Source organism: Athene cunicularia (genome assembly GCF_003259725.1).
Source record: "Athene cunicularia isolate RWA chromosome 28 unlocalized genomic scaffold, athCun1 chr28_part2, whole genome shotgun sequence".
Classification (NCBI taxonomy): Eukaryota; Metazoa; Chordata; class Aves; order Strigiformes; family Strigidae; genus Athene; species Athene cunicularia.
This window is the reverse complement of record NW_020799140.1, coordinates 643,145-668,175: the sequence shown is the minus strand read 5'-3', so window position 1 is coordinate 668,175 and position 25,031 is coordinate 643,145. Positions and strand designations below refer to the sequence as shown.

At 41.7% G+C, this 25,031-nt stretch overlaps 2 protein-coding genes across 3 annotated transcripts in view; one reads left to right on the top strand and one right to left on the bottom strand.

Moving 5' to 3' along the window:
* Positions 1-1,067, bottom strand: part of LSM7 (LSM7 homolog, U6 small nuclear RNA and mRNA degradation associated) — a 5,103-nt gene extending 4,036 nt beyond the window's left edge. Inside the window, exon 1 of the mRNA XM_026865143.1 lies at positions 984-1,067. Within this exon, the coding sequence (XP_026720944.1) occupies positions 984-1,067 (84 nt within the window). The remainder of the gene's footprint in view (positions 1-983) is intronic.
* On the top strand, positions 7-25,031 carry SPPL2B (signal peptide peptidase like 2B). 2 transcript variants are annotated; one of them, XM_026865196.1, is made up of 15 exons: positions 7-16; positions 8,020-8,139; positions 9,892-10,074; positions 10,821-10,910; positions 11,269-11,408; positions 12,244-12,386; positions 13,217-13,313; positions 13,470-13,586; positions 15,097-15,178; positions 15,964-16,038; positions 16,166-16,228; positions 17,644-17,743; positions 18,706-18,783; positions 20,756-20,916; positions 21,893-25,031. In XM_026865196.1, exons 2-15 carry the CDS (start codon positions 8,038-8,040, stop codon positions 22,187-22,189), a joined length of 1,728 nt encoding a protein of 575 aa, XP_026720997.1. In that variant the 5' UTR covers positions 7-16; positions 8,020-8,037; the 3' UTR covers positions 22,190-25,031. The 2 variants fall into 2 exon arrangements, with proteins under 2 accessions (XP_026720997.1, XP_026720998.1); XM_026865197.1 differs by having other exon boundaries at positions 20,756-20,984; positions 21,893-22,191.

Genomic DNA, 25,031 nt, shown 5'->3' with positions numbered 1-25,031 from the left:
GCAATTCCTGGCGCAGGTGAGCGGCTGCGCCGGCCCCGGGAGCTCCCGCGCTCTGGAGGGGGGACCTCTGTTGGGATGGGGAGCAGCAGCCGGGCGGAGAGCCGTAACGGGTAAAGCCGGGTGCCGGCCCAGCGCTGCTCCCGGGGCCCTGGCGGGGTCTGTGGGGCCTCGCTGGGTCGGACGGTGCTTCTAGGTGTGAGAGGCGCCTTTGGTGGCTAGTAACGGTACAGGGCAGAGCCCGGGCTGCGCGGCAGCAGCGGGGGGGTGCCGCAGCCCTCCATGGCGGAGGGGGCTCCTGCAGGGTATTGGTGCTCAAGCCGCGGCCCGCTTTTTCTGGAGGAAAGAAGACGGCGTCCTTCGAACCCCACGCTGCGCCTTCACCTCTGTGCTGTGTGACCTTCGCGATTTAGCGGTATCTTTATATGCGTATGTCTGGATTTGCTCGTAGTTTTTTTTTTTTTTTTCCCTTCTTTCCGTAGTTAACACCGTGTTCCTCGTAGTTCTTAGAGTCTCTGTCAGGCCAGGAGCCTTCTCCAGGCAGCCCTTCGGGAGGGGCGTGCAGGCCAGTGCTGGGATCCTCGCAGCAGGGACGACTCTTGGCTTTGGGTTCATCCTAACTGACAAACTCACTCGCTCTGAGAAAGCAGCCAGCAAAAAAGGGGATTTGTGCTGAACCTGACCCCACTGCCTGTCTGGAGTGTTGCATTCTATTACTTACAGTACTAATAAGTTTTGTGGGATAAATATTTAAGGGTGTGACAAACTAAGTATATAATCCTGATACAGGAGAGGATGGGTTTTTAGTTATTGCATGGTACATAGCTTTTGTATTTTAAGTTCAGGTGGTTTGTGTTCTGAAAATGTTGTCGTGTAATTTAAATTTCTTAATGGTTTATTAGGTAATTTGGAGGGTACTGTGTCTTCTTGAGTATTATTGGTGTGACATCTTCACGCAACAGTCTTAATTTTTCCCTCTTCCATACCTGTGTTTTTACTGATTCCTTTCCAGTAATCTTTAGTGGCAGAATAGTCTGGTTGCCAGTTAACTTCTTTTTTATTTCTGTCATCCCCTTTTTTCTTTGCCTCTGTCATCTTTTCCTGTATCATCCCTTCTTTATTCCCCATATGCCCTGTGCACTTTGGCACCTCAGTGCTTCAATTGGACTGGTAGTGCTACCATAGGCCTCACAAATTAATAAGGTATAAGAATGGTCAAGGACTGGTATGGAACCCATTTGATCCAACAGCTTGGAAAAGGTGAGCACATCACAGTTTGGAAGGACAGCAAGCAAGACGTGGGTGGATACTTGGAGGTCTTGGCTTCAGCTGCATGCATTGCAGCATACTGCCTTCTGTAAGCGAGTCATTTAGTATGTTTGTGCAGTAGAACAGTGTCAGCATGCTTGAGCAAGCTTTGAACGGGCTGGCCGGAGTGCTGAAACAGTCCTGCTGCTGCAGCAAAAAGTGAATTTACTGTAATGCTGCTAATAAGTTTCTGTTACTGAAGCTGTCTCCTTTAAGATTTGTTTGAATACCTCGTATTTTGCAGTACATCTACATCTTTTGTACCTGCTCTTGTCTGTAGGTAGTACATCATCCCCAGCTTGAGGCAGAGAGGAGTGCTGTGATGCTCTTGTACTACTGTGACACACCAGTGACTGATGGATGGGGTTATTCTGGAGGACAAAGTTGACAGCTCTCACAATAAGCTGCGGCGTGCATTTGCTGTGTACCAGCTGTACTCATTATCAATGGCTTACTCCTGTCTTAGTGCTGTTGGACATATTTGGAATATATATTTGTCTCCCTCCTTGAGATAGGATAATAGGATTGATTTATTTTTCCCTGGGGCAGGGGGATGTAGTGTCCACATTTGCTTCTAAACTGAAATTTGCGTAGGGAGAAGGAACAGCTTGGCTAGTGAAGCATGGCTTACCCAAATGTGGGCCCTCATTTGGGAACAGCTAAGGAGGGGTGTGAGCTTAGAGATCCGAGTACAATCTGCACTTAGATCATGCTTTGGTATCCAAGTCCTCACTTTTCATTTAACTTCCCTCTCATTCTCACCATTCCCTCATGGCATTGCTGCCTCTCGGTTGTCCTGAAACAATAGCAGGTAGACATGAGCCTTTCACTAATGAAGAATACAGTAATGCGATCTACAGGGAGCATGCTAGATCTAGCTGGTCTTTACTATGCTAGCTTTCCACAGAATATTGAATTGAGGTGATGGTTTCTGTATTTAAAATCAGAGTGCTCTGATGTAGGTCAGAAAAGTTGAAAAGACTGAAATTGTGGATTAAGGTGGTGGTTGACAATTTAGTCTCATGGAATTGAGGCATTCTGAATATGAAACCGTACGGTGCTGTTGAAGGAGTGTTTTCTTTGTGTGCAAATTTGCTGTCTGGTATTGATGGTCTCCAAACTGATCGGTGCAGTTTATGGGAAAGAATGCACCCCAGCTCTCTTGGGAACTTTGCTATGTGTTTTGTGTGATGCGTACTGTAAGAGAAGGCATAGCTTGTTCATTCCTTCTTCAGGGAATACAACTCCTAGTGCCTGTGAAATCTCTCCAAGATTCAGGTGACCAAATCAACTGATAGAGGTAATGAAAGTAGGAAAAGTGTATTGGGCATCCAGGTGAGTTTGGGGACAGAGGCAGAAAGGAACAAACTAAGAATGAGCCCCTGGGTTGGCTCAGTCACTCACATTGTAGTTTCTTGCAATATGGGTGCACTGAATTCCTCCTCTCCACCTTCCTCCATCACTTAACTTGCAAGCTCCAGTGCTTGGCTCTGAGCTGCATTAATTCACTAACATGACAAAAAAAACCCCACAACCAACTCATTAAAAAAACTGGGAAGTGTTCTATTCTTTAAATGCATTAAATAAACCGTGGAAAGGCCTGATGAGGTTCAGGACAAACAATTAAATTGGCTCAGTTGCCTCTTAAGTTGTGCCCTCAAACTTTACACTTCTGTTGTGTGAAAGCCTTTTCCTTGTTTTGCAGCTATAAGCCACTTCGTCTTAATTATTCAGCAATCTTCATAAAGCTGTGATTCTAGCAGATTTCCAGCTTTGCAGTGACATGTCCCTGTTGTTGCATATGGATGTTTAATTGCAGATACTCTCTCTTTATTCATACAGGGAAGACAGATAATTCCCTGCTTAGCTGGGAGAAGTTAATTCCACGGTTTCAGGCTAGGAAGCCCATTCCTATTGAAGCTTGTAGCGCTTTCTAAATCGTATGTACTGTAAGAAGCGAGCATCAAAACACCTTATTGTCACAACAGCTGTTGTTTTCCTGTCAGTGTTTGAAAAAAAGCTGGGCTCGATATCCAAACACTTGGATAAGAGCCCTTCGGGGTTGTAGGAACAGTGTATAGGATCTACACAGGAGGTTACATTTCCCCATGGGTTAATCTAGGATATGGAGTGATCTCCAGGAACTAAGAGCTGCCATCGATCCCAGTGCATCAGCTGCACAGCTTTGAACTTAGGTTTGTTGTCTGATACCTAGTGACATAAATAAAAACAAAACTGGAAGCATGGAAGCCCTATGGTACCGAAACAAGAAACTGGTGCCTATGGCTCTGCTTAGGTGGGAGGATCAGAACAAACTTGTAGTGGCTGTTAAAGACTTCAGAACTATGCTTTGATGCCAAGTGATAATTGCTTTGTAAAAATGTCTGTTAATCCACATTCTCCATGGACTGCATTCTCCACAGACTTTCTAAAACTGTACACCCTCTTCTGCTTTTAGCCCTGCTCATATTCCCTTTAATTCCTCTCATCTATGATTTTTAACTTGGCTTTTGGCAGATAAAACCACATAGCTTCTCAAATGTTCGGAGCACTTCACATTAGGAACCCTTTACTCTCTTAATATTTATTTAAAGAACATCCATTAAGTATGCTCAGAAAGCATAATTGTGTATTATTGTCTTCAGTGTGCCGTTTGGGGATTATTACTGAGTTCCAGTAATGGTTATCTAAATGGAAATGTAGAAACACACCCTACAATTACTCTCGTTTTAAAGACGTATAGCTTATATCTTATAAAACTTTTAACTGTACAATGCGTAAAGCTGTTCAACTACAGGTACCTAGCTCCTGCAAAACTACCTGAAGATTTTGGAGGCAGTCGACATGTAGTATTCAAAACTGAGGTACTTGATGTTGGGATTTTTTAAGCCCAGTCAGACCCCGTAACAGTAAGCAGGAAACACTTCTGGTCTTTTATCCGTGTCTGTATTTGGACCTCTGTGGCTTCTTACTCATGAAAGTAAAGTTCAAGATAATAACAATGGATTATTTTTTAATACTTCTTCCTTTTGTTGAAAGGGTTTTGTGTACTGTGGTTGAATAGCTGGGATATGAGTTAAAAAGTCCACCATGACAAATACATGTTTAGCAAAAAACTTCAACTTTTTTCCTCACTGCACATGCACAATAGTGTCCCCCTTCCTCCACTAGTAGCTCTGTCTTGTAAACTTTCATTTGCTCAAGTGGTTTTAATCTGTCTTGAAAGGAACAGTGTAACCTGCTATGCCCAGCACGCTTCAAGAAAAAAATGTAATGGCTTTTAGAGCAGTTATTAACACTAATGTTAAAAAAGGAAGAAGTTGCTACATGAGTTATCAAAGACCAATTACATACAAATGAGGTAATTACAAAAATATCTGCCTCCTGTATATTTTTAGGATGATGTTTCTTTACTGCTTTGCTGACATCTTGCAGTGGAATGGCATTATTTGTCCTCCAGGCAGGTCTTGTAGGTGGTTTTGGTCTTCGGGGGGGGTTGGTGGTGGTGTAGAAGATGAGGAATATATCTGGTACTTACAAAACTGTGTCAGTATACATGGGGGAAGGAAGAAAACATTTAAAAGAACAGAGCTCACCATGAAGAATAAGAAGATTGGTGAATAACTCTGTAATAAGGAAGTGTTTGCTTATACCTGCTTGTGACGACCCTGTGCTAGCACCTAGGTCTTTCAATTTTGCTGGAAACTGGCCTTATAAAATTGATATCACGAAAATAATGAGGATTACTATGTTTGTGTAGTAGTTTAAGCCCAGAGTGCAACTGAGCATCATACAGCTGCTCGCTCACTCCTTACCCCCACAAAAGGCTGGAGGATTGAAACAAGGGCAGGGAGGGATGATCACCCATTATGGTCACAGGGAAAAGACAGACTTGGTTGGGGAAGAAAAAGAACATCAATTTAAATTAAACACCACCACCATTTAATTTTACAGTCAGAGTAGGACAGTGAGAAATACAACCACGCCTTCAAAACACCTTCTCCCACCCCTCCCTTCTTCCCAGGCTCAGATTTGCTCCCGATTTCTCTCCCCCCTCCCCTGCAGCGGCGCAGGGGACGGGGACGGGGGCTGTGGTCAGGGCATCTCCCCTTGTTTCCACTGCTCCTTCCTCCTCGGGGGCAGGACTCCTCGCATTCTCCCCCTGTGCCAGCGTGGGGTCCCTCTCACGGGAAGCAGTCCTCCAGGAACTGTCTCTGACGTGAGACCTTCCCGTGGGGTGCAGCTCCCCCCAGACTGCTCCAGCGTGGGTCCCTCCCGTGTGTCACAGCCCTCCCAGTGCTGAACTACAGCAGCGGGGGCTGCCCTCGGCGTCCCGGCCTCCCCCAGGCACAGCCCCTCTCCGGCGTGGGGTCCTCCCCGGGCTGCAGGTCGGCATCTGCTCCCCCGGAGCCCTCCATGGGCGCAGGGACAGCCCGTCCTCTCCCCAGGGGCTGAGGGGGGGCTCTGCGCCAGCCCACCTCCCCCCCGCCGCCTCCTGCCTTCCGCTGACCTCGGGGTCTGCAGAGGTGTCTCCCTCGCAGCTCCTCCTCGCAGCTCCCGCTCCTCCTCCAGTTCCCCTCCGTAAATCCGCTGTCACAGAGGGCAGACACCGTCACTACTTGGTCGAGGCAGGTCTGACTTGGAGCTGGGAGAGTTTCGAGAAGCTTCTTACAGGAGCCACCCCTGTAGCCTCTTCCCCCCCTACCAAAATCCTGACACACACAAACCCAACACAGTTTGCTATCTATTATTTTGCAGGGATGGGAAGCTGAAAATATTTCTGTTAAAAGGAGCACTTCTTGCAAATAAATGTGGTTAGAACGCTTAGCTGAATAAACGGACTGCATACAGCGTATCACAACAGAGAAGATGCTGATATATTTGCTGCACGTTACTGTTTACTTTTCTCTGCAGTTCTTATTTTCCAAATTCCTGCAGGAACTGGGTTTTGTTACTTCAGTTTCCTGGACTTCTTCAGGAGAATCTTGACATTTCCATGATTAAACCAACTAGGATTACTCTTGCTAGCATGGGCTGCTCCCAGTGTGGAGGCAGCTGCAGTAAAGGCTGAGGTAGCTCCAACCTGAAGCCGGGCTGCATATGAACTGGAAATAATGTGTACTGCCTCATTAGGTAAATGCTCAGGGTTTACATGGAATCTTTTATTAGGTGAGTACTCAGGGTTTGTGTGGAGTCTTTTTTATTTTTTGTACCTTTTGAAGCTTTGAGGAATGAATAACTGTTTTAAGAAAGCTCTGTAGGGCAGGGTGTCATGTTTGAAACCCAGTCTGTGACTGGCTGTGCATGGTGCACAATGGCTTTGAGCTCCTCGTTCTTCAGCTGAGGACTGCAGCCTGGGCTGTACCTGGGTGTAGAGTTCCTATGGTCCTCTCACTGCAACTCAGCTCTGTTCCAGAGGCTGAACGTCAAGCTAAAGGTGGACAGATCTCATGATTCAGTGTTCAGGTTGAAGCATTTTACCTATAAACAACTGGAGTGAAACTGTTGTCGGCCTCTGACCTTGTTGTGGGTTAACCCTGGCAGGTAGCTAAGCGCTACACAGCTGCTTGTTCACTTCCCCTCCCACACCCAGTGAGAGAGGGAGGAGGAAAGGACGAGTAAAAGCCAGAAAATCTGTGGGTTGGGATGAAAATTGTTTAATAAGCAAAAAAGAAGTAGAAGAAAGAAAACGGAGCAAGTGATGCAATCGCTCACCACGTCCCAGCCAGTTCCTGAGCAAAAGATGGGTAACCTCCTTAAAAACCCCTCTTTTCACTTTTCATTGCTAGGCATGATGTCATATGGCACGAATATCTCTTTGTTTAGTCATCTGCCTGGTTGTGTCCCCTCCCGACCTCTTGTGCGCCCATCAGTCTATTCACTGGGGGGACAGAATGAGAAACAGAGGCGGCCTTGGCGCTTTGCAAACACTCTCCGGCAATAGCGAAAACGTGAGTTTATCGGCATTGGTTTGGTCAGAAATCAACCACAGCACCACAGCAGCTGCTATGAAGAAAATTAACTCCATCCCAACCAGACCTAGTACTACAGGCCTGTAATAATAACTCTTAGATATGTAATCTACACTACTTGTAGCAAATACTGTTGGAGTTTTGACAACAGTGAAGAGTAGATGCAGTATGTAGTCTTGAGAATCTACCTAGGACATAAAAAGAGCGGCTGATGCTGTGGGGTCTCGTCAGCCCTACAACAGAGGTGTCCAAGGCTGGGTTTTGGAGCAGTGTGACTCTGGAATTGGTCATTACTTGGGGCTGTGCTTTCAGGCCTTGGTAGGGACCAGGCCTCTTATTCTAGTTCTCTTACCTGTTCTGCAGTGGTCCAGCTTCTTTCTCTTGCTCTGGTTTGAATACTTCTGTGCACCATTCTAGCTGTCTTGTTTGGACTGGTGGTTTCTTTTGGGTTTTCTTTTTTTTTTATAAAGACATCCAGTAACATTCGGTGAGGTTTCAATTGATTCTTTGACCAGTTGCTGTGTAGGAGGGAATCTGCCTAATGTATCTGAAGTTTTTGTTTGAAGTGTGATGGGAATAATAACAAATGCCACTCTACTCCCTGCACAAATACTGAAACTTCGTAGAATCTTGTTTTTCTCTGAAATGCAAAGCAGGCTAGTCAACAGCAAGTTACACCCATCACTTCTGCCATTTCATGTGACCTAAAATTCTTGTAGTGAAGTTTTTGTTGTGTTTGCAGGTGTACTGCGAGTATGGGATGGTTCATGTCCTTTCAGAAAAGGGAAGCAGCAAAGGAAAAGACTACTGTATCCTTTTCAACTCTCAGTGGGCCCATTTGCCACATGATCTGGCTAAAGCTGTAAGTACCTAGCCAAGCAATAACAGAAGAATGTATTAAAAAATGCCTTTGTTAGAAATTAGAAGTTTTCCTCTAACTTGGATTAGTAGAATTTGAAGCAACTCGGATAATACTTTTATCTGTTAAGATCACTTTAGGCAGTGCTGTATCCAGGCAGCATGCAGAGGTGATGACTGTTTCTGGTCCAAACCAAAGATCTTCTTTTTGCACAGCGTGATCAATTAAATTAAAATGGTACTTACCTGTGGTTGGAAAGGAGGTTTTTTTATGTCAGTGTGATACAAAAACATACCACATGGCCTTGCTAATATACTGAATTGTGACCTTTAGTGCTTTCTCAGTGGTTCACAGCTCTGGCAAGCGTAAGGATAAGTAGTCCCAAACTGTGTCAAGGTTTTGCTGCATTATCCAAAGCTGACAATTGAGTCACTCTGTTCTGGGAGGAAAAAAGTTACTGTCACTGAATCAGCAAATACACTTTGAATGAGCTACTAATTGAGGAAGATGTGGAATATAATGGTTGACTGATACTCTGCTCATTTTTTTTAATTGTATTTCTTAATCTACCAGATGAGTGCTACAGAGAATTATTAATGTTCCTTATCAGCGTATAATCAGATCTTAATTAGCCACGGTGGGATTACCACCAGATTACTCCCTAGATACGCAGATAGCTCAGATGCGGCAGCTGCCTTTGCCTTGCGTAGACCCAGCTGATAAACTCCTGCACTTGACCTGACTGTAACGTGACGTCAGTGCGTGTACACACTGCATCCCTTTGCTCCAACAGCAGAAGTGGGAATGCAGAAGTGAACGCAGCTGATTTGAGAGGCTTAGGGTCTTGTTCACTGCATCCAGGCGGACTTCCCATAGAGTCTCTATCATCCTAGACTCTAGGATTTGTGAGAGCTGGGGACTCTACTGTAGGCATCTTGTTACAACCAGTCTCATAAAAATTCATTTCAGTAGCTCTGCAGGAGCTGATGTAGTCTAGAACAGCTTGCACTGAACTGAAACACTCCGCAGGTTCTGATCCGGCTTCCACAGAGCACTTGGGTTGCCTGCGCTATCTCCTGCCTATCCCTGTTTCCTTCCTCAACTCTCTTCTGCCTTTAACTTCTTTCACATTCTCCCTCCTTCCCTCCGGTGCTCCAGCAGTACAGTTCATTAACTGAGGCGATGCACTGCACCAACCTGAGCTCACTGTGCATTTGTGTTACGCTCTGATAGAGCTGATAAGCTTTCCTGAAACCTGCTCAGCCTGCAACGTCTCGGAATTGCAAGCAGCTTAGAATCCAGTATGCAGGTGCTTAGGATCCCAAAATTTCACCTAACTGGATATGGTTGGTTTCAAAATGGAAGTTTATTTTTGTACTTTAGCCCAGCCTGTGTTTTTGTTTCTAGCTGTTCATGCATCATCTCAACCTGCCACCCTAGAATTATAACATTTTGCTGTACTCCTCCTACATCCTGGATACGTGCATCAGAACAGCAACAGTGCTGAACTAAACAAATGCAAGTGCAGATCATAACCCAAATTTTATTATCAGCAGAATTCGGTACAATAAGGTAAAGCAAGGCAGGACCCTGTGTAATAGAGAGGACAGCACTGGTTCAAATTTCAAGTCTCTCTGAGTATGCTCTATCACCTTGAAAGTTCTAAATTACCCTTTAGAAACTGGTTTCTGCTCCTGACTTCTTTTATAATTTTATTTTATATGTATGTACTTAACTAATTATTTTTTTTTTCAGTCACTCTTGCAACTACAGGATCAGACAGCATCTGTTTTGTGTTCTCCTTCTGATGTACCCGATGGGGGATTTAATAATCAAATCCCCATGGTGATGCGAGGGAACTGCACCTTCTATGAGAAAGTGAGGCTTGCTCAGATAAATGGAGCTCGTGGGCTGCTGATTGTTAGCAGAGAGAGACTGGTAGATCTCCTGTCTTTCTGTATTAGATGATATTAAATGTCTTTCTATATTAGATTATATTAAATGTATTTCTATGTTAGATGATATTAGATACTGTCTTGTCTTCAGTGCTCATTGCTGGTATTTGATGCTCCTCGTTAAAATATACATATGTGTGTGTGTTTCTGCATGTACATCCATCGCATAGTTATGTATGGAAATAATACATCTGAAGGAAGAATTAATGAAACAAAAGGAGGTACTCATTTAAGCAGGAAGAGTGGTGCATAGAGCTCATGTAACATTCAAGTCAAGGGCTCAGAATTATGCTTGTGTCGTGAAATATTGGAATCAAAGAAAGAGGTTGTTTCCTTGACTTACACCACTACCTTTAGTGAGATCTAGAGCACAGTGAATCTGGCGCTTTAGATTTAGCTGGAGCATCACCAGTGTATGTTCTGTGAAATTAGTGGGTTTGAATACAGTAGTCAACACTAGAGGCACACATAGCTCATAAAACCATGACCCTGATATGCAAAAGATACTGCTTGAAGCTTGGTTGCTGCTCTTTGCTGTTACAGTCTGTAATGACATGTTCTTCTGGAAACAGGCACACATTCTGACTTCAAATTTTTACTGTCATTATGATCCTTTCTAGAGTATTCTCCAAATTAACAGAAACAAAACTTGCAACTTTAACCCTTTTGAAGTAGTAGAAATATTTGCAGAAATGAATATATTCTTACCTGGTCCGAACTGTCTTGCAGGTTCCTCCTGGGGGTAACAGGAGTCAGTATGAAGAGATTGATATTCCTGTGGCTCTGCTCAGCTATACTGATATGTTAGATATTGGCAAGGTAAACTTGATGCTAAATTCGCCGATTTATATTATCTCATTTAACTGAGTCACTGCTCGACAGTGTAAGTCCATCTTAAGAGCTTTGAATCTGTAGAGAGTTCTACTCATGAAAATTGCATTATTATATTTGGGGGAAAAAAAAAAAGCAGATCTCTTAAGAGGTTATTTCTCATCTTCAGAATAAAATCAGAATGGACCTGGTGCTGGAAATAAATATCACTAATAGAGCCAATCGATTGCTCTTATGTATTTATAATAAAGTTTGATTCTGAGGTTGCTTAGTGAAAACGAAATAACTGAACCTTTGCTAAGGTGGCTTTTTGGAAGCTCTTCGTAACCTGTACTTACCTCTGCAGAGTTTCGGCAGCTCAGTGAAAGGGGCGATGTACGCACCAAATGAACCTGTGCTAGACTATAACATGGTGATTATATTTGTCATGGCTGTTGGGACTGTTGCAATTGGAGGCTACTGGGCAGGAAGCAGAGATGTGAAAAAGTGAGTAACTGGAATGTAGCGTATCGATTTTCTTGTATTTTTCACGGGGGGGAAAAAAAAAAAAAGGTATTTATCTAAAGATCACCTGGTACCTCTGCTAATGAAGTTTGGAGACTATAGAACCAGAATGGGAAAATGCTGCTGTGACGTGTGAAAGGCCCTGAGCCTTGTATTGGCTTAGTCACTGTGAAATTATTAGAATATAATTTGCATGTAAAACTTTTAGTATTTTGTCTTGTCAAAAAGCCAAACGTCTGAAAATCTCAGAAGGAGAATTGGGTAGTAGTAGGTTTCCTATTTGGGCTTTTGCGAAAATTCACCATAAAAATCTTCTGCAAGAAAATACTAAAAATTGATTTTACTAGTATAGTGCAAGACAAACTGATTAAATGCCTAACATGTACTCTGTTTATTATGAATCTTTTATTGGAATTTTATGGTTACTTTTTGCCAGTAAGTGGATTTGCGGGGAGGAGGTCGTCTGTGCCACACTTAGTTCCAAGTGCTTTAGAAAGGTGGTTTTGCTTTATATACACAACCTGACTGGGCTTCTTCTAAAGTCAGCAAATTATTCTGTGGCAATTTTTAGGATTCTGTTGGGTTCTTAGTGAATGAAAAATAGAACTCTTGATAAACTCATGCAGTGCTCACTGTTTTACACATTGTGTTATATCTGATACTCGTACGCCCATGTAAAACGTGGGCTTCCCCTGGCGTGAGTGGAAATCAGTGCAGACATTGGTGTCGTGCCATGGAGTTCTCACAGAAGATTCAGTGACTTTTTATATCTTGTTGCAGAAGGAATGGACTGATTATAGCCGTGTTACTCTTTCAGGCGGTACATGAAGCACAAACGTGATGATGGGGCAGAGAAACATGATGATGAAACAGTTGATGTGACTCCAGTAATGATCTGTGTGTTTGTAGTGATGTGCTGCTCGATGCTGGTCCTCCTATATTTCTTCTATGACCACTTAGGTACTCTTAAAGTTGTATTTCTATTGGTGCATCTTCAATATCACACGGCTGCTATCGTTTAAAGATAATTTTTACTGTGAAAATAATTGAAATGGCTGTCTTCTGTCGTGTTTCTTCATCCCAATATGATTTAAAACCCCGTAAGAGAACCCACCGAGTAGATTTCTATACCTACTTTTAGTGAGGTCGGATTAGGTGATCACAGAGCTTCTCTCAAACATTAAAGCCTATTAGCTAGATACAGACTTAATGTCTTCCACCTTCTATTTTTGTCAAAGATATTCTCAAACCTATACTTGTCATTCTACTATGGTTCAATCTGACGTTGTTATGGAATCCAGGTTCACTTATCAAATCGATTAACGAAAGAACATGAGAGCCTAATGCACTGGAACTTCCATCCTCATATTTCTGAGGAAGTTACGAAGGATGCGTCCCACATGTACTATTTCATTTTGCTACTGAGGGATTTTAAGACTTCCCTGTAATGCTTGTGTACTCATAAATGAGAAGATAAACGCTTCACCATCGATAGCTGTTTTAGGCTCATGATTTAATGCCTTTAAGAATATTAGCGCAAAGGTTTTGATTTGAAGTAGCTATTGCATAAAATACACCTAGTAAAATCAGCTAGAATTAGATACTTAAAGAGCATAAACCTAATCAACAATCACTTGAAGGCTCTGAATTTAACTTTCACTGGTGCAATGTCAGCCTTATTTCTCATTCGTGCTTTTAGATTGTCTGGTTTTGATTCAGCTAGGATATGAAAAAAAAACAAACCATCTTTTACCTTATCCTACTTGCCCTTACTACTTTTTCTGTCTCAGTCTATGTTATCATAGGAATATTCTGCCTGGCTGCCTCAATAGGTCTTTACAGTTGTCTGTCTCCCTTTGTAAGAAGAGTCCCCCTGGGAAAGTGCAGGTATGTGGCAACTTCTACAATTTTAATAGGCAAAGTTAATTTTTTATAACGTTGGGTAGGTGTGGGATTTACAAGGTGGTTTCACACTTCAGCATGTTTGTAAAGGAAGAGGGTAACTACATAGATACTGCAGCTGTTGGTGTGTTTCATTTTCAGAATCCCAGACAACAACTTGCCTTATTTTCACAAGCGTCCGCAGGTCCGGATGTTGCTGTTGGCAATATTTTGTATCTCTATCAGCGTAGTCTGGGGAATCTTCAGAAATGAAGATCAGTAAGTGTATATTTTAGTTTCTGCTCTAGAAAATTTAATATGCTTTATTGTATAAGTAATTGACATCTGTAGAGGCCCAAACTTATCTAGAATTGAGGAGCGACCAGAAAGAAACTAGAGACTCGGGCAGAAATTCTTAATTGTTCCTTGTGTACTTCATCTTCGTCTTGTTGGTTTAAGTTACAGAACGCTGTCTCTTGTTAAGCTTGAATTTCCCTGAGTCCCAGTCCGTATTCTGATCTCTTTGACTGAAGAGAACTTTTCAGGAGTGGAAAGTTGAATACAAGTTATCTAATTTATTTCTGTATGGTCTGCATGTGCATTTGCTCAGAGAGAATAAGAGCTATGAAGATTGTTAGATCTTTAATTTCTCTCAACTGTCTAGTAATAATTCTCGTAAGTAAATAATTCTCTAGTAAATAATTCTCCATGTCCAGTATTGCTGCAGTACCTAATTGTAGCATGTTCTCACCGCTTTTGTTATAGTTTTTTATTGGTTTGGATTGGGGGGTGGGGGGTGTTTACCCCTCACCCCACTCCCAGACGCTCACTTTCCCCATATATACATGACGCGTTCACCTTCTCGGTCCCTCTGTCAGGGATTTTGTGTTGGAACTGAAATCCTGACTTGTTTCTGCTGATGGTACCAGAGGTGTCTTGCTTGTGCCCTGAATGCCCGTTACTGCTCCTTGTGGGATCCATTTTCTGTGTTAAGGCTGTGGGTCGTTCACTGACAGACCCTCATAAATCCATCAACTCTGAAACACCTTTTGGAGAAATAAGTGTCAGTCTGAGGAGTACAGAAGTACTAGAGCGCTATTCCAACCTGGGATATTTAGGACTAGGAATTCCTTTTCCTGCCTCAAAGCTGGCATGGCCCTGAGTGTCTCCTGCCCAAAGCCTCATCAGCAAGTGCTCAGGTATTGAGCACAACATCGTCTCTTGTTTGCATCTAGACCTTAGCGATTTTCAGGAAACCTTAGTGCTTTGTATCTCAAACCTTCCTCCTCTTTGATCACAGCAATTGAGAATAAACCAGAGAGCACTGGTACTTCTATACCTAACTTGCAGAACACCATCCAGAAACAGCTCCAGCTGCAGGTTTCCCTCGGCACACGGGGGTGTACACATACACAGGCTGAAGGAACTCAGCTCTTCCTATTTTGGTACCCACTGACCTAGTGCAGCCAGTTCACAATCCACCTCCTTGTCTGCTCGTCTCTCTACGAGGATCTTATGGGAGATTCTCAGTGGAAAGCCTTACTGAAGTGCAGATCGACAATATCCCTGCTGCTCTCCCCACAGCTACCAAACTGTCATTTCGTTGTGGACGGTTATCCGGTTGATCAAGCCTAATTTCCCATTTGCGAATCCATGCTGACAACAATGTTGGCTTTGAGCAAGTACTTTTAATAAATTTCTTAGTCCCAAGGATGTTCTTAGTGAGGACAAGGCTTGGTTTGGCTTTCCTGTTCTTCCCAGCAAAATTATTACTTTCTTCTTTCTCTAGGTGGGCCTGGGTCCTGCAAGATGCTTTAGGAATCGCTTTCTGTCTTTACATGTTGAAAACAATCCACCTGCCTACATTTAAGGTATGAAAGTTAAACATGTAAAAAGAGGATGTTTGCCTGTATATAGTTGAACAGAGGAGCCACTGACAGTGGAGTACGTTGGCTTGGAAATGCACTCCCCTTCGTATGTAGCTTGAATGAGAGTGATGTGATGGGCTGTAATGCAGTAAGTGGCCCGTGGTTGTGATGCATGGTGTTTGGTAACTTAGTTCTGTAGAGTGCTGACTACTAGTAAATCATACACCACACACTTGTGGGGTTTTTTTTTGGTGTTGTTTTGTTGGGGTTTTTTTTTCCAAATTTGATGCACAATTGATGCATCATTCTGGTGGTGTTGCAAATCTTCCAGAACTTACTCAGTATCCTAAGATAAAAATCAGTATTAGTCATTTCGTTGCTCCTTAGGCAGCTCTTCAAACTCTGTTTCAAGTTATCTCCATCTATAAATTTGCTTCCCTGTACAGATTGGCCAAAGTAATGTGGATACTGTTTCAAGCTATGCCTAGCATCCTTCAGAGAAAATGCAGGACTTCTTAATATTTGCTAGCAAACTGAAATGGCACCGTTTGCAGATTTTACATTAGGGACTTGCATGTAATTTTGTGTCTAAGAATTTCTTTTATCTGGTGCATGTGAGATCCAATTCCTCCATCTAAAATATTTAGGAATGAAGAAAAAGACATGGTTAACTTGTTTTAGTCCTTGTTAGCTTTTGCCTTGAATAGTCTTAAGTTGCTAATTATTAATTCTTTGCTGTTTACTAATGCATAGTATGTAAATACCAAGCATCTTGTCTCTTCCTTCAGGGTTGTACCTTGCTCCTCCTGGTTCTTTTTGTGTATGATGTGTTCTTTGTATTTATCACACCTTTTCTAACAAAGGTAAGTAAAGTACTTCTCTGCTACTCGCAGAGCAAAGCGTAATGACCTGTTTCTCTGTGTGCTCCCAAATGATCCCAGACCTGCTGAGTGAAGTGCCAATTAATAATTTTCCCCTTTTTTCCTTTAGACTGGGGAGAGTATAATGGTGGAGGTGGCTGCAGGCCCGTCTGATTCTGCCACTCATGAAAAGGTACTGTATGTAGTCTAAAAATATGGCACTAACTTCCAGTTCTTACACTTTCAACTTTGACATTCAAAGCCCACAAAGCTGAAATGGAGATGCCAGTCTGGAAAGAATTTAATGTGAAAATAAGCACTCCTGAACTCTGTGGAAATCTACACCAAACACAGTGTTTGGGGTCATCACAACAGCTTTGGTCTTCCTTGATCTTGCCTTAAAAGGGTTTCAGTATAAGGAAGCTGGTTAGCTCAGCTTCACAAAAACATGTGGCCATGTTTGTAGATGTAACTTACTGCTGATGAAGCGTATCCATTTTTACCTAAAGAGAGAAAACTTGTATGATTAGTCTCTCTTTCTCCTCCAATCCTATTTTGATAATTGCTTTATGAAAAGCCGAGGCTATAGGCAAAGGAGGAGAAACACGAATTGGAGACAGAGCAAACAGCGAGTCAGTATTCGGTGCTTCTGTGCCGTTTGCCAGCAGCCAGCTGCATGCACAGAGCTGGGCAGCACGACGTGGCTGACTTGGGAAGGGAAGTACCCGAGATGTAGGAGACAGTGAGATACAGCAAAACAAAAAATTCCTCTGTAGGAAAATTGGGTTTGTTATTTTAAGGATGTTGGGTCTCTTTTCAGCAATGATTGTAATACTGTCACATGAGAAAATAGTAAAGAAAATAGTTGTTTGGGGGTTGAGCTACGAGTGGATCAATCCGTACAATCCGTACTCATTTCTTTAACTTAGTGTTTGTATTTTGTACCCCTTTAGCTTCAGTTTTATGCACAGACTGAATTGTATAAAACACTGATAGTATAAATAGATAAAATTTATTCTAGCACTAACATAAGAAAAGAAAAAAGTTTCTTTAATTTTTTACTGTATTAAAGAGAGTATGTGTTTGCAACGAACCTTGCTGTACTGTGCCTCAGCGTTGCAACTTATGCAATAAATAGGGGGGGGGGGGAAAGTCTTTGAAAGCGATTTGAAAAATCACTTCTAAAAATTGTTCAAGTCTACTCTTTTTGAGACTTTCATTACAACGGGTAGAATGAAATATAAATGGTTATTTCTTAGGCATGTGGCAGCCTACCTAAGTTTTTTACATTCCTGCAGTTAAAGCGCAGTTGATACCCTACTGCATGTGAGCACTTTGAAATTAATACACTGGTTCGAGATTTCTGTCATGCAGGGTTGTCCTGGCTGGCTTTTTAGAAAGCATTTCATCACTCCTGTCTTAAATACATTTTGTTAGTTGTCAATAATATTAATAAAAGATTTAAAATATAAGGACCTATACCGTTTTAAAAAAAATAATTTGCTTTATTTGAAGTCTGCAGTTTCAGTACAACAGGAACAAGTTCTGGTAGACGGTGTCAGCATGTAGTGGGAACAGCTTTTCATAAGGCCTGTGTTTCATTCCAAGCTCCCCATGGTTCTGAAGGTCCCACGACTGAATTCCTCGCCGTTGGCTCTGTGTGACAGGCCTTTTTCTCTCCTAGGATTTGGAGACATTTTAGTTCCAGGTATTTCTCGTTTAGCATGTTAAGAATTTTACTTGTTGCACTGTCATATTAGTTTATTCCTCCTGTACTTCCACTTCAGCTGGGAAGTTTGATTTGGCTCCTAGAAACCCGATAAATTTGTAAGTGTATCCTTTATGTTCTTTTTTCTGCACTGTTCACTTTTCCCATAAGAAATTAAATGCACGTGCTTACGGTTCAGTCTCACATGCGGCGTTGTCAAGAAATGTAGAGAAATCTCAGGAGTTGATTTAGCTGATTTTTTTGATTTAGTTGATTTTATAGTATAAAACGTCTTTAATAGAGGAAATTATTTGTCCATTTACACACATACCTGACCACTCAAAACTTCACAATTTTGTTAGTCACACAAGATCTGGTGTTTCCACCACACCTCTCAAATCTGACTTTAGATAGTATGTAGAAGTATGCCTGGCACCACTGCAGGTGAAAACAAGGATGTATCTTCTGGCTTTCGGATTTCTTCTGAGAAATCATTTGTTTATTTTCTTGTGTTTTGGGAAATACGAACTGTGTGGTCCCCATCTGTGTCCCCTCCTCCCTCTGACCTGTAATAGGTCATTACGTAATGGTCCTTAGCCAAAAATTTCTGCTGGCTTTACTAGGAGCTGGAAGGGATGAACTCTTGCCCTCATTCTTCTTGTGAACGCTGTATTTTCACAACTGTTTACTAGGGATGGGATGATGTTTTGTCTCTAGGATCTGTGTATTTGTAGAGGTTAATTTTATTATTAGAGTGCTTCTGTTGTACTGGGCTTGTGTTACTGTGTTGTGTAAGCTGTGCAGCCTCCTGAACGATGCTCTCATAGTCCGTAAACACTGGGATGCCCAAGGAAGTGTTTGGGGAAAAAAAAATCTTGAGTTCCTAGATAATTTGATGGGTTTGTGTATCTTAATGCATGAGTGGGTTGGAAGCATGTTGTAATTGTTCTTTCTTTTCCTAGGCTTACTGGTGGCTTATTGCCATAGATTTGATATTCAGGTGCAGTCATCCAGAGTCTATTTTGTAGCCTGCACAATAGGTACGTGTAACTGTGACACCCGAACACCACACCTGCAGAGGTTGCTCCCTCTAAAAGCAAACTGTCGATGGTGTATTTCATAGTCTGGGCTTTTATTCTTCTCCTCCTTTTACTGATAAACAGAAATATTTTTAGCAAAATACTTTCGAGGCTAGACCTTCCATCACCAAGTTATCTGTTGTGATTTTCCCGAGCCATATATGAGGGGAGCTGCTTCTTACCACGGTTTTTCACTAATCCTTACATCTACACTATCTTTATACGTCCTTAGCTACTCATTCTGTTTTCTTGATGCATGAATCTTTGAGTTTATTGCATGTGAGTGTTCAGGTTCAGGGGTATCTTCCTTTGACTTTGTTCTTAAATTTTTGTGTTTTCTAAAAATCTGTGACTATGATGCAATGAATTGTATTCTGAAGGCTGTAACGCCTCTAAATCAGTTTTCTTTAGTTTGTAGAATTCACAGTTATATGCCGTGGACAAGATGACTGATGAATAGGATCTCACAAATTTCTGTTTGCTTTACAATACAAAGTATTGATGCTAGCAAAGCCTTAAGATACTTTACAGTTAATGTCATGAAAAACTTTAATGAAAAACTGCTTTAAAAATTCTTTTGAAAAAAATAGCTAGGTTCTTGAAGACTTTGAGCAGGGTTAGAGAGATGCTTTTATACCAAATCTTAAGTGATTTCCTCTTGTATGTATATGCCTGGTGCAAAACAGACACTGACGTACTGGAGTAAATCCAGTGGAGGCTGTCGAGATGGCTGGGGGCTGGAGCACATGGTTTTAAAAAAAAGGCAAAGAGGAGATCCTGTTGCAGGTTGCCTGTGCACCTTGCGTGAGGTGTCTGTCCACAGCTACCTAATGTGAGGATGCAAAGAAGATGGAGACTTTTCTTACAGGTGCCCAGGGATAAGATGTGAGGCAATGGACTTAAGTCACGAGAAGTAATATTTAAACTAGATATAAGGAACACTCGCTAATAGCATCGTGTGCCCTGAAAAAAACATTTTTTGAAGAACTGTAGAAAGTTATTGAGTTCTAAACATAGAATCATTTAGGTTGGAAAAGACTGAAGATCATTGAGTCCAGCTGTAAAGCTAACACTGTCCCAACCAGTCCACCCCTAAACCATGTCCCTAAGCGCCGCGTCTACACGTCTTTTAACAACCTCCAGAGTTGGTGACTCAGCTGCTTCCCTGGGCAGCCTGTTCCAGTCCTTGATGACCCTGTCAGTGAATAAATTTTTCCCAATATCCAATCTAAACCTCCCCTGGTACAACTTTTCCTCTAGCCCCATCACTTGTTCCTTGGGAATGGGGACTGACACCCGTCTCGCTACACCCTCCTTCCAGGTAATTGCAGAGAGCAATAAGGTCTCCCCTGAGCCTCCTCTTTTCCAGACCAAACAACCTCAATTCCCTGAGCCACTCCTTGCAGGAGATGGATTTAGCTTCATTGTTCTGAAAATGTAGTTGAAAATAATCACAATATGAGATCCTAGCTGCTTCTGTTCTACTTAGTAATTTTTGCAGAATATATGCAGAAATTAAATAGAAAATAACAACGAATTGTAGCGTGCAGCTGGCTTGTTTTCTGGGCTTTTTTTTTTTAGTGGTGTTGCAGGACAACAAGAAACAGCCAAAGCCAAGCCAAACAAGAAGCACATGTTACAGTGGTCAAAATAATTGCCCGGATCTGTTGAATTCATAAATACAATATGAGGCCCAGTATTTCATTTGTGTATTTTGCCATTTCTCAGACTGCTTAAGGTAATGATTTAACTGCACAGGATGGACTAAGCCAATCACTCTACTTTCACAACATGATACTATCAGTAGAAAGGAGGCAGTACCTCTGTTAAGTAAAAAGTTCCCGTTAGCATGCTCATCTAGCTAATTATTTAGTTGTCCTTGAGCAGACCTCTATCTGAGTAACTTTTTTTTGCTGGTTTTGTTTCCTTCCAGCATATGGCATAGGCCTTCTTGTGACCTTTGTTGCCTTGGCATTGATGCAGATGGGCCAGCCTGCTCTCCTCTACTTGGTGCCCTGTACCCTCCTCACCAGCTTAGCTGTGGCTCTTTGGAGAAAGGAGCTCGCAATGTTCTGGACGGGCAGCGGCTTTGCGGTGAATACCAGTTTGATATGAGTGTCTCCGAGAAATACTAATATTATAAAAACCTAACTAGAATTAAAGTTGAGTAAAATATTGTAAAGTATTATCGAACAAAGCCAAATATTTTTGTTTTGCTTGATTGTTTGCTTTTTTATGTACTTTTTGTTTCCTCGGTAAGGTTCTCTGGTTTTAATGTTTATGGCCACTTGAACTGGCTAGTGAAAAGTAATGTAGACCTTGTTTATCCTCATTTATTCTGCCATGATTTTACTCACTTGATCTCTGTTGAAATTATTATTATTATTGTTGAGCAAAATTAAATAAAACACTTTTATAATATATAAAGCACATCCTTACAATATTTTTCTTCATATTTTTCATAGCCTACTGCTTGCAAAGGTAGAAATCTAGTTCAGTATAGTAAATTATCATTTTGTTTCACTTTCGTACAAGTGAAATTAATTTGATTCCAAAAGGAGTAATTTTTATCGTGATGCATGTTTATAGATTTTGATTAACTACTTGAAGGCCAAATCTATCGAGCTAGAGGTTCTCCGCTGTGTGTGTTTTTGTTAATCGATTATTTGTGATAAACTTCACAACTCTCCTTTAGAAAACTGAATTTAATCGGTGGAAAAATATTTGAGATCATCTGAAGTGTGATGAAAAGTTGCCAGTTGTGCACTGATAGTAAAGGTGGGCAAAGCCAGAGTGTGCCAGAGTGCTGTTTGCCTGTCCCTGTGTAATCGGCAGAGCGCATCTGAAATCAGTGAGGAATGATCAGGCAGAAAGCAATTAAACACATCTCTGGAAGAAAATTCCCTCTGTGTACTAATAAACACGGGATCGCTGTATGCATGTGTCCACTACTGGAGGACGAGAAGAGATGATGGACCTTTAATCTTCATCTTGTCTGACCATCACTTCTGATAAGTGGACACGGTAATTCTTGCTTTCCGGCATTCTGACTGTGATCTTCTATTTACAGAAAGACCTACCTCAGCCTCCTGTGGTGATAGCTCCTGTCAACTGCTCTGAGCTTCCCAAAGACAGCAGTGTACCAGCCTCTCAACAAGACACAGAGCAAATGACCAATCCTACCCTCCATGTGAAGGAGCTGCGTGGCCCCACCTCAGCTGCAGAGGAGCTGGCTGATACCAACACAAAGATGGACCAGTCAGAAATTTCTGTGGCACAGAGTGAGGAACCAGCTGGTCAGAATAAGGACGACCTTGAAAGCAAATGCCTAAATGCAGAGCAAAAACAGCTGGAAGAAACAATGTGATAAGAACTCCTTATTTTCCCTCACAAACATATCCATCAAAAACCAGTATGTATTTAGGACTGGTTTAGTAGTTTTTGCGTTCGTCGAAGAACCTCACGGGGAATCTGATCATCAAATCCAACAACAAATGTTCTGCCTCCAGCTTCAGTACAGCTATCCACTTCAAACATCTTTCTGAAATAATGGTGCTCTATAAGGGTTCTGTTGTATGGATTTCAGTGATCACTTTATTAGGGAATGCCTTTGACCGTTCCATTTTCATTCTGTATCAAGAGTCTTTATTTACACAGTACTGAGTGCTTGTGTGGCTGTTTTGCTGCTTTAGCATAGTGTAGGTTAACATGGAGGAAAAGCATTGAACAAGTCTGCTACAATGCTTAGTTGAGAGAAATAGGATAGTTTTTTTAGCACTTTCCCTACTGTCACCTTTTACTTTACCTTTCCCTACTTGTCAAAGCCATTGATAAAAGGGAATGCTTTAGTATAAACTGACATTCAGGAAATGCAGAGAATGGTTAAATGACCAGCCTCTGAAAGGATTTCTACTACCACGGTGCATTAAATGCATCTCTTAACTTTTTTGTCTTTGTCTTTATTTCCAGGTACCTGGGTTGGCTACTAGTCTAGTGTAAGAGGCAGGAGGAATGGAGCTACAGGAAGCTCTCTAAGCACTCGTATGAACTCCAGGGGCTGTCTCTGAAAATAAAACAGTGTTTGTCACAGAATGTTGTCAGGAAGCAAAAGCATATTAAGAGCGTTTAATGTTTGAGAAACAAACTACAAGCCAAACGGGTAATAAAATAGGGAGTAGCACTATATTAAGTTTAATAGGCAGTATTTTTATTGGGGAAAATGTTAAAGCATTAAAAAATTCATGTTTGGTGTTTTGAGCTTCTACTTGTTACTCGTTTAAGGAATATAACTGCAATTTCTAAAACTGAAGAATATGTTTTCATTCCCAAGGGAGCACACATGGTGCTATAGTCAGCTGTGATTTAAAACCACTTGCTGCTCACTAACTAATCATCTGCCTCTGTCATGTTTTGTCTGTCCCAGGAGTAGCCAGAACATGGCCTGTCAGGTTCTGGAATGAGGCTGTGATCTAGCCTATTACTTTGCTCCTCTTGCCACATGACATTGTGAAGGACTAAATTTGTGAATTTAAAATTTGGGGGGGTGCAGCTGGTCTTACTTTGTATTCCTCAAATTGCGCGTTTTCCTGTATAACCCAATCGATCCTTTTATGCATCAACTTTAGTACACATAGAGGGATGATGTGATTTGCTTATTATTTTATTCTGTCTGAGAACATTTGGCTTGATCAGAGTTGTCTGTTCTGCACGTAAATTGCAATCCCAGGAAGCCTCAAACACTTCCCGTTAAAACTGAAATGGAAGTGTTCTAGGATCCTAGAATATGATTCCAGTTTGTAAGAAATACTCTTTGGAGTATATGAGCACCCAAGGTGTCAGTTACACAAGCACCACCACAGTGACGTGACCAGGGCAATGCTTTTAACTTAAGAGTCTCCAGTAGGCGTGATGAGTTGGATTCCGAAGGGCTCTTTTAATGTCTGTCTGCTAAATTTCAGCCGTTGTCTCTTTGGCCGGGTCTTCCAAAAGTTTGCCCTTGTGCTTTTTCGGATGATAATTTCTGTTTTAATCTGTTTCACGTTGGGTGCGTACTGTTCTTTCTCTAGAACGTGGAAGGCTTTCTGTAAAACCACACTATGGCTTCAGAGTTTTACCAGCTTCTGCTTAAAGCCTCGAGCCCTGCCTGATAAGTTGGTTTAATGGTGAGTTTCTTGGAAGGCTTCCCTAGTCCAAAGGCCTGCGCTGCATTTAATTTAAAAGTCACCCTAATGGAAGATATTAGTACTAACCTGTTTTTCAATCTCCTCTTTAATGGACTATGTTACTTTTGCCAGCAGTAATCTGAACCAATTATTACTGATAAAAAGCAACAGAGACATTTCACTGAAAACTTCAGCCAGCTGGATTATGCCTTAATTCAAGCCATTGTATAAGTATGTATATTAAATTAAAAAAAAAAAACAAAAAACAACAATCTTGTGTTTCAATAATGAACTTGACAAATAGCAAGAAAACAAGTTTGGAGACTGACTCAAAGTTCTTTGGGTTTTTTTGCCTTGATTGTCTTTCAGCCATAATGTCATTTGGAATAGCTTTTTCTATACTTAAAAGCTAGTAGCTTTCAGATGATGAAGCATCGAGTTTTATCATATACTTGAAAGTGTATTTTAATTGTTCTCATATGCTGTGGGTTAGGAAACAGTTTATTTCTGAAATTGTTTATAACTCAATTAAAATGGAAGAATTTATAACACTTAACTTGTAGACATTTAACAGTTGCTTTGTCCGCATTGCATTCTAGGTAGGTCTGCTTGGAGCACGTCCTTCACCTTGTTTCTGGGGGGTTTCAATCTGTTTTTCAGTGGGTTTTTTTTCCTCCAAGCTACAAAGATCGATGCGGGGGGGGAAAAACCCAATCGCTACTCAATGCAATATCTCCAGTTAAAGTGTGTAAACCGGCAGTGACTTACATACTTTGACTATTCCAGTACTGTACGGACTGGGTGACCCTGGTGCACCGGTTTGGCTCTGACTGTTTGTACCATGATCCTGGGCAGTTCAATCACTTCCACCAAAAACCAAGGCTGTGCTTTTTGGTCTTCCAAAAACCTCCCCGACCAGCTTAATGTAAGACTTAATGTTGTACAGGAAGATGTGTTTAGTGTAGCTGACTGATTTTATCTGATGATTGCAGATATATATCCCACACCAGACTTGAATTAAAATGCTCAAAATAATGAAAGTAATGT

Bases quoted from the DNA above. Each gene is read 5' to 3' on its own strand.
- SPPL2B (XM_026865196.1), top strand. From the start codon at position 8,038: ATGGTTCATGTCCTTTCAGAAAAGGGAAGCAGCAAAGGAAAAGACTAC. The intron at 12,387-13,216 runs GTACTCTTAAAG...TTTCTGTCTCAG, and splicing joins TTTCTTCTATGACCACTTAG to TCTATGTTATCATAGGAATA. The intron at 13,314-13,469 runs GTATGTGGCAAC...TTTCATTTTCAG, and splicing joins GTCCCCCTGGGAAAGTGCAG to AATCCCAGACAACAACTTGC.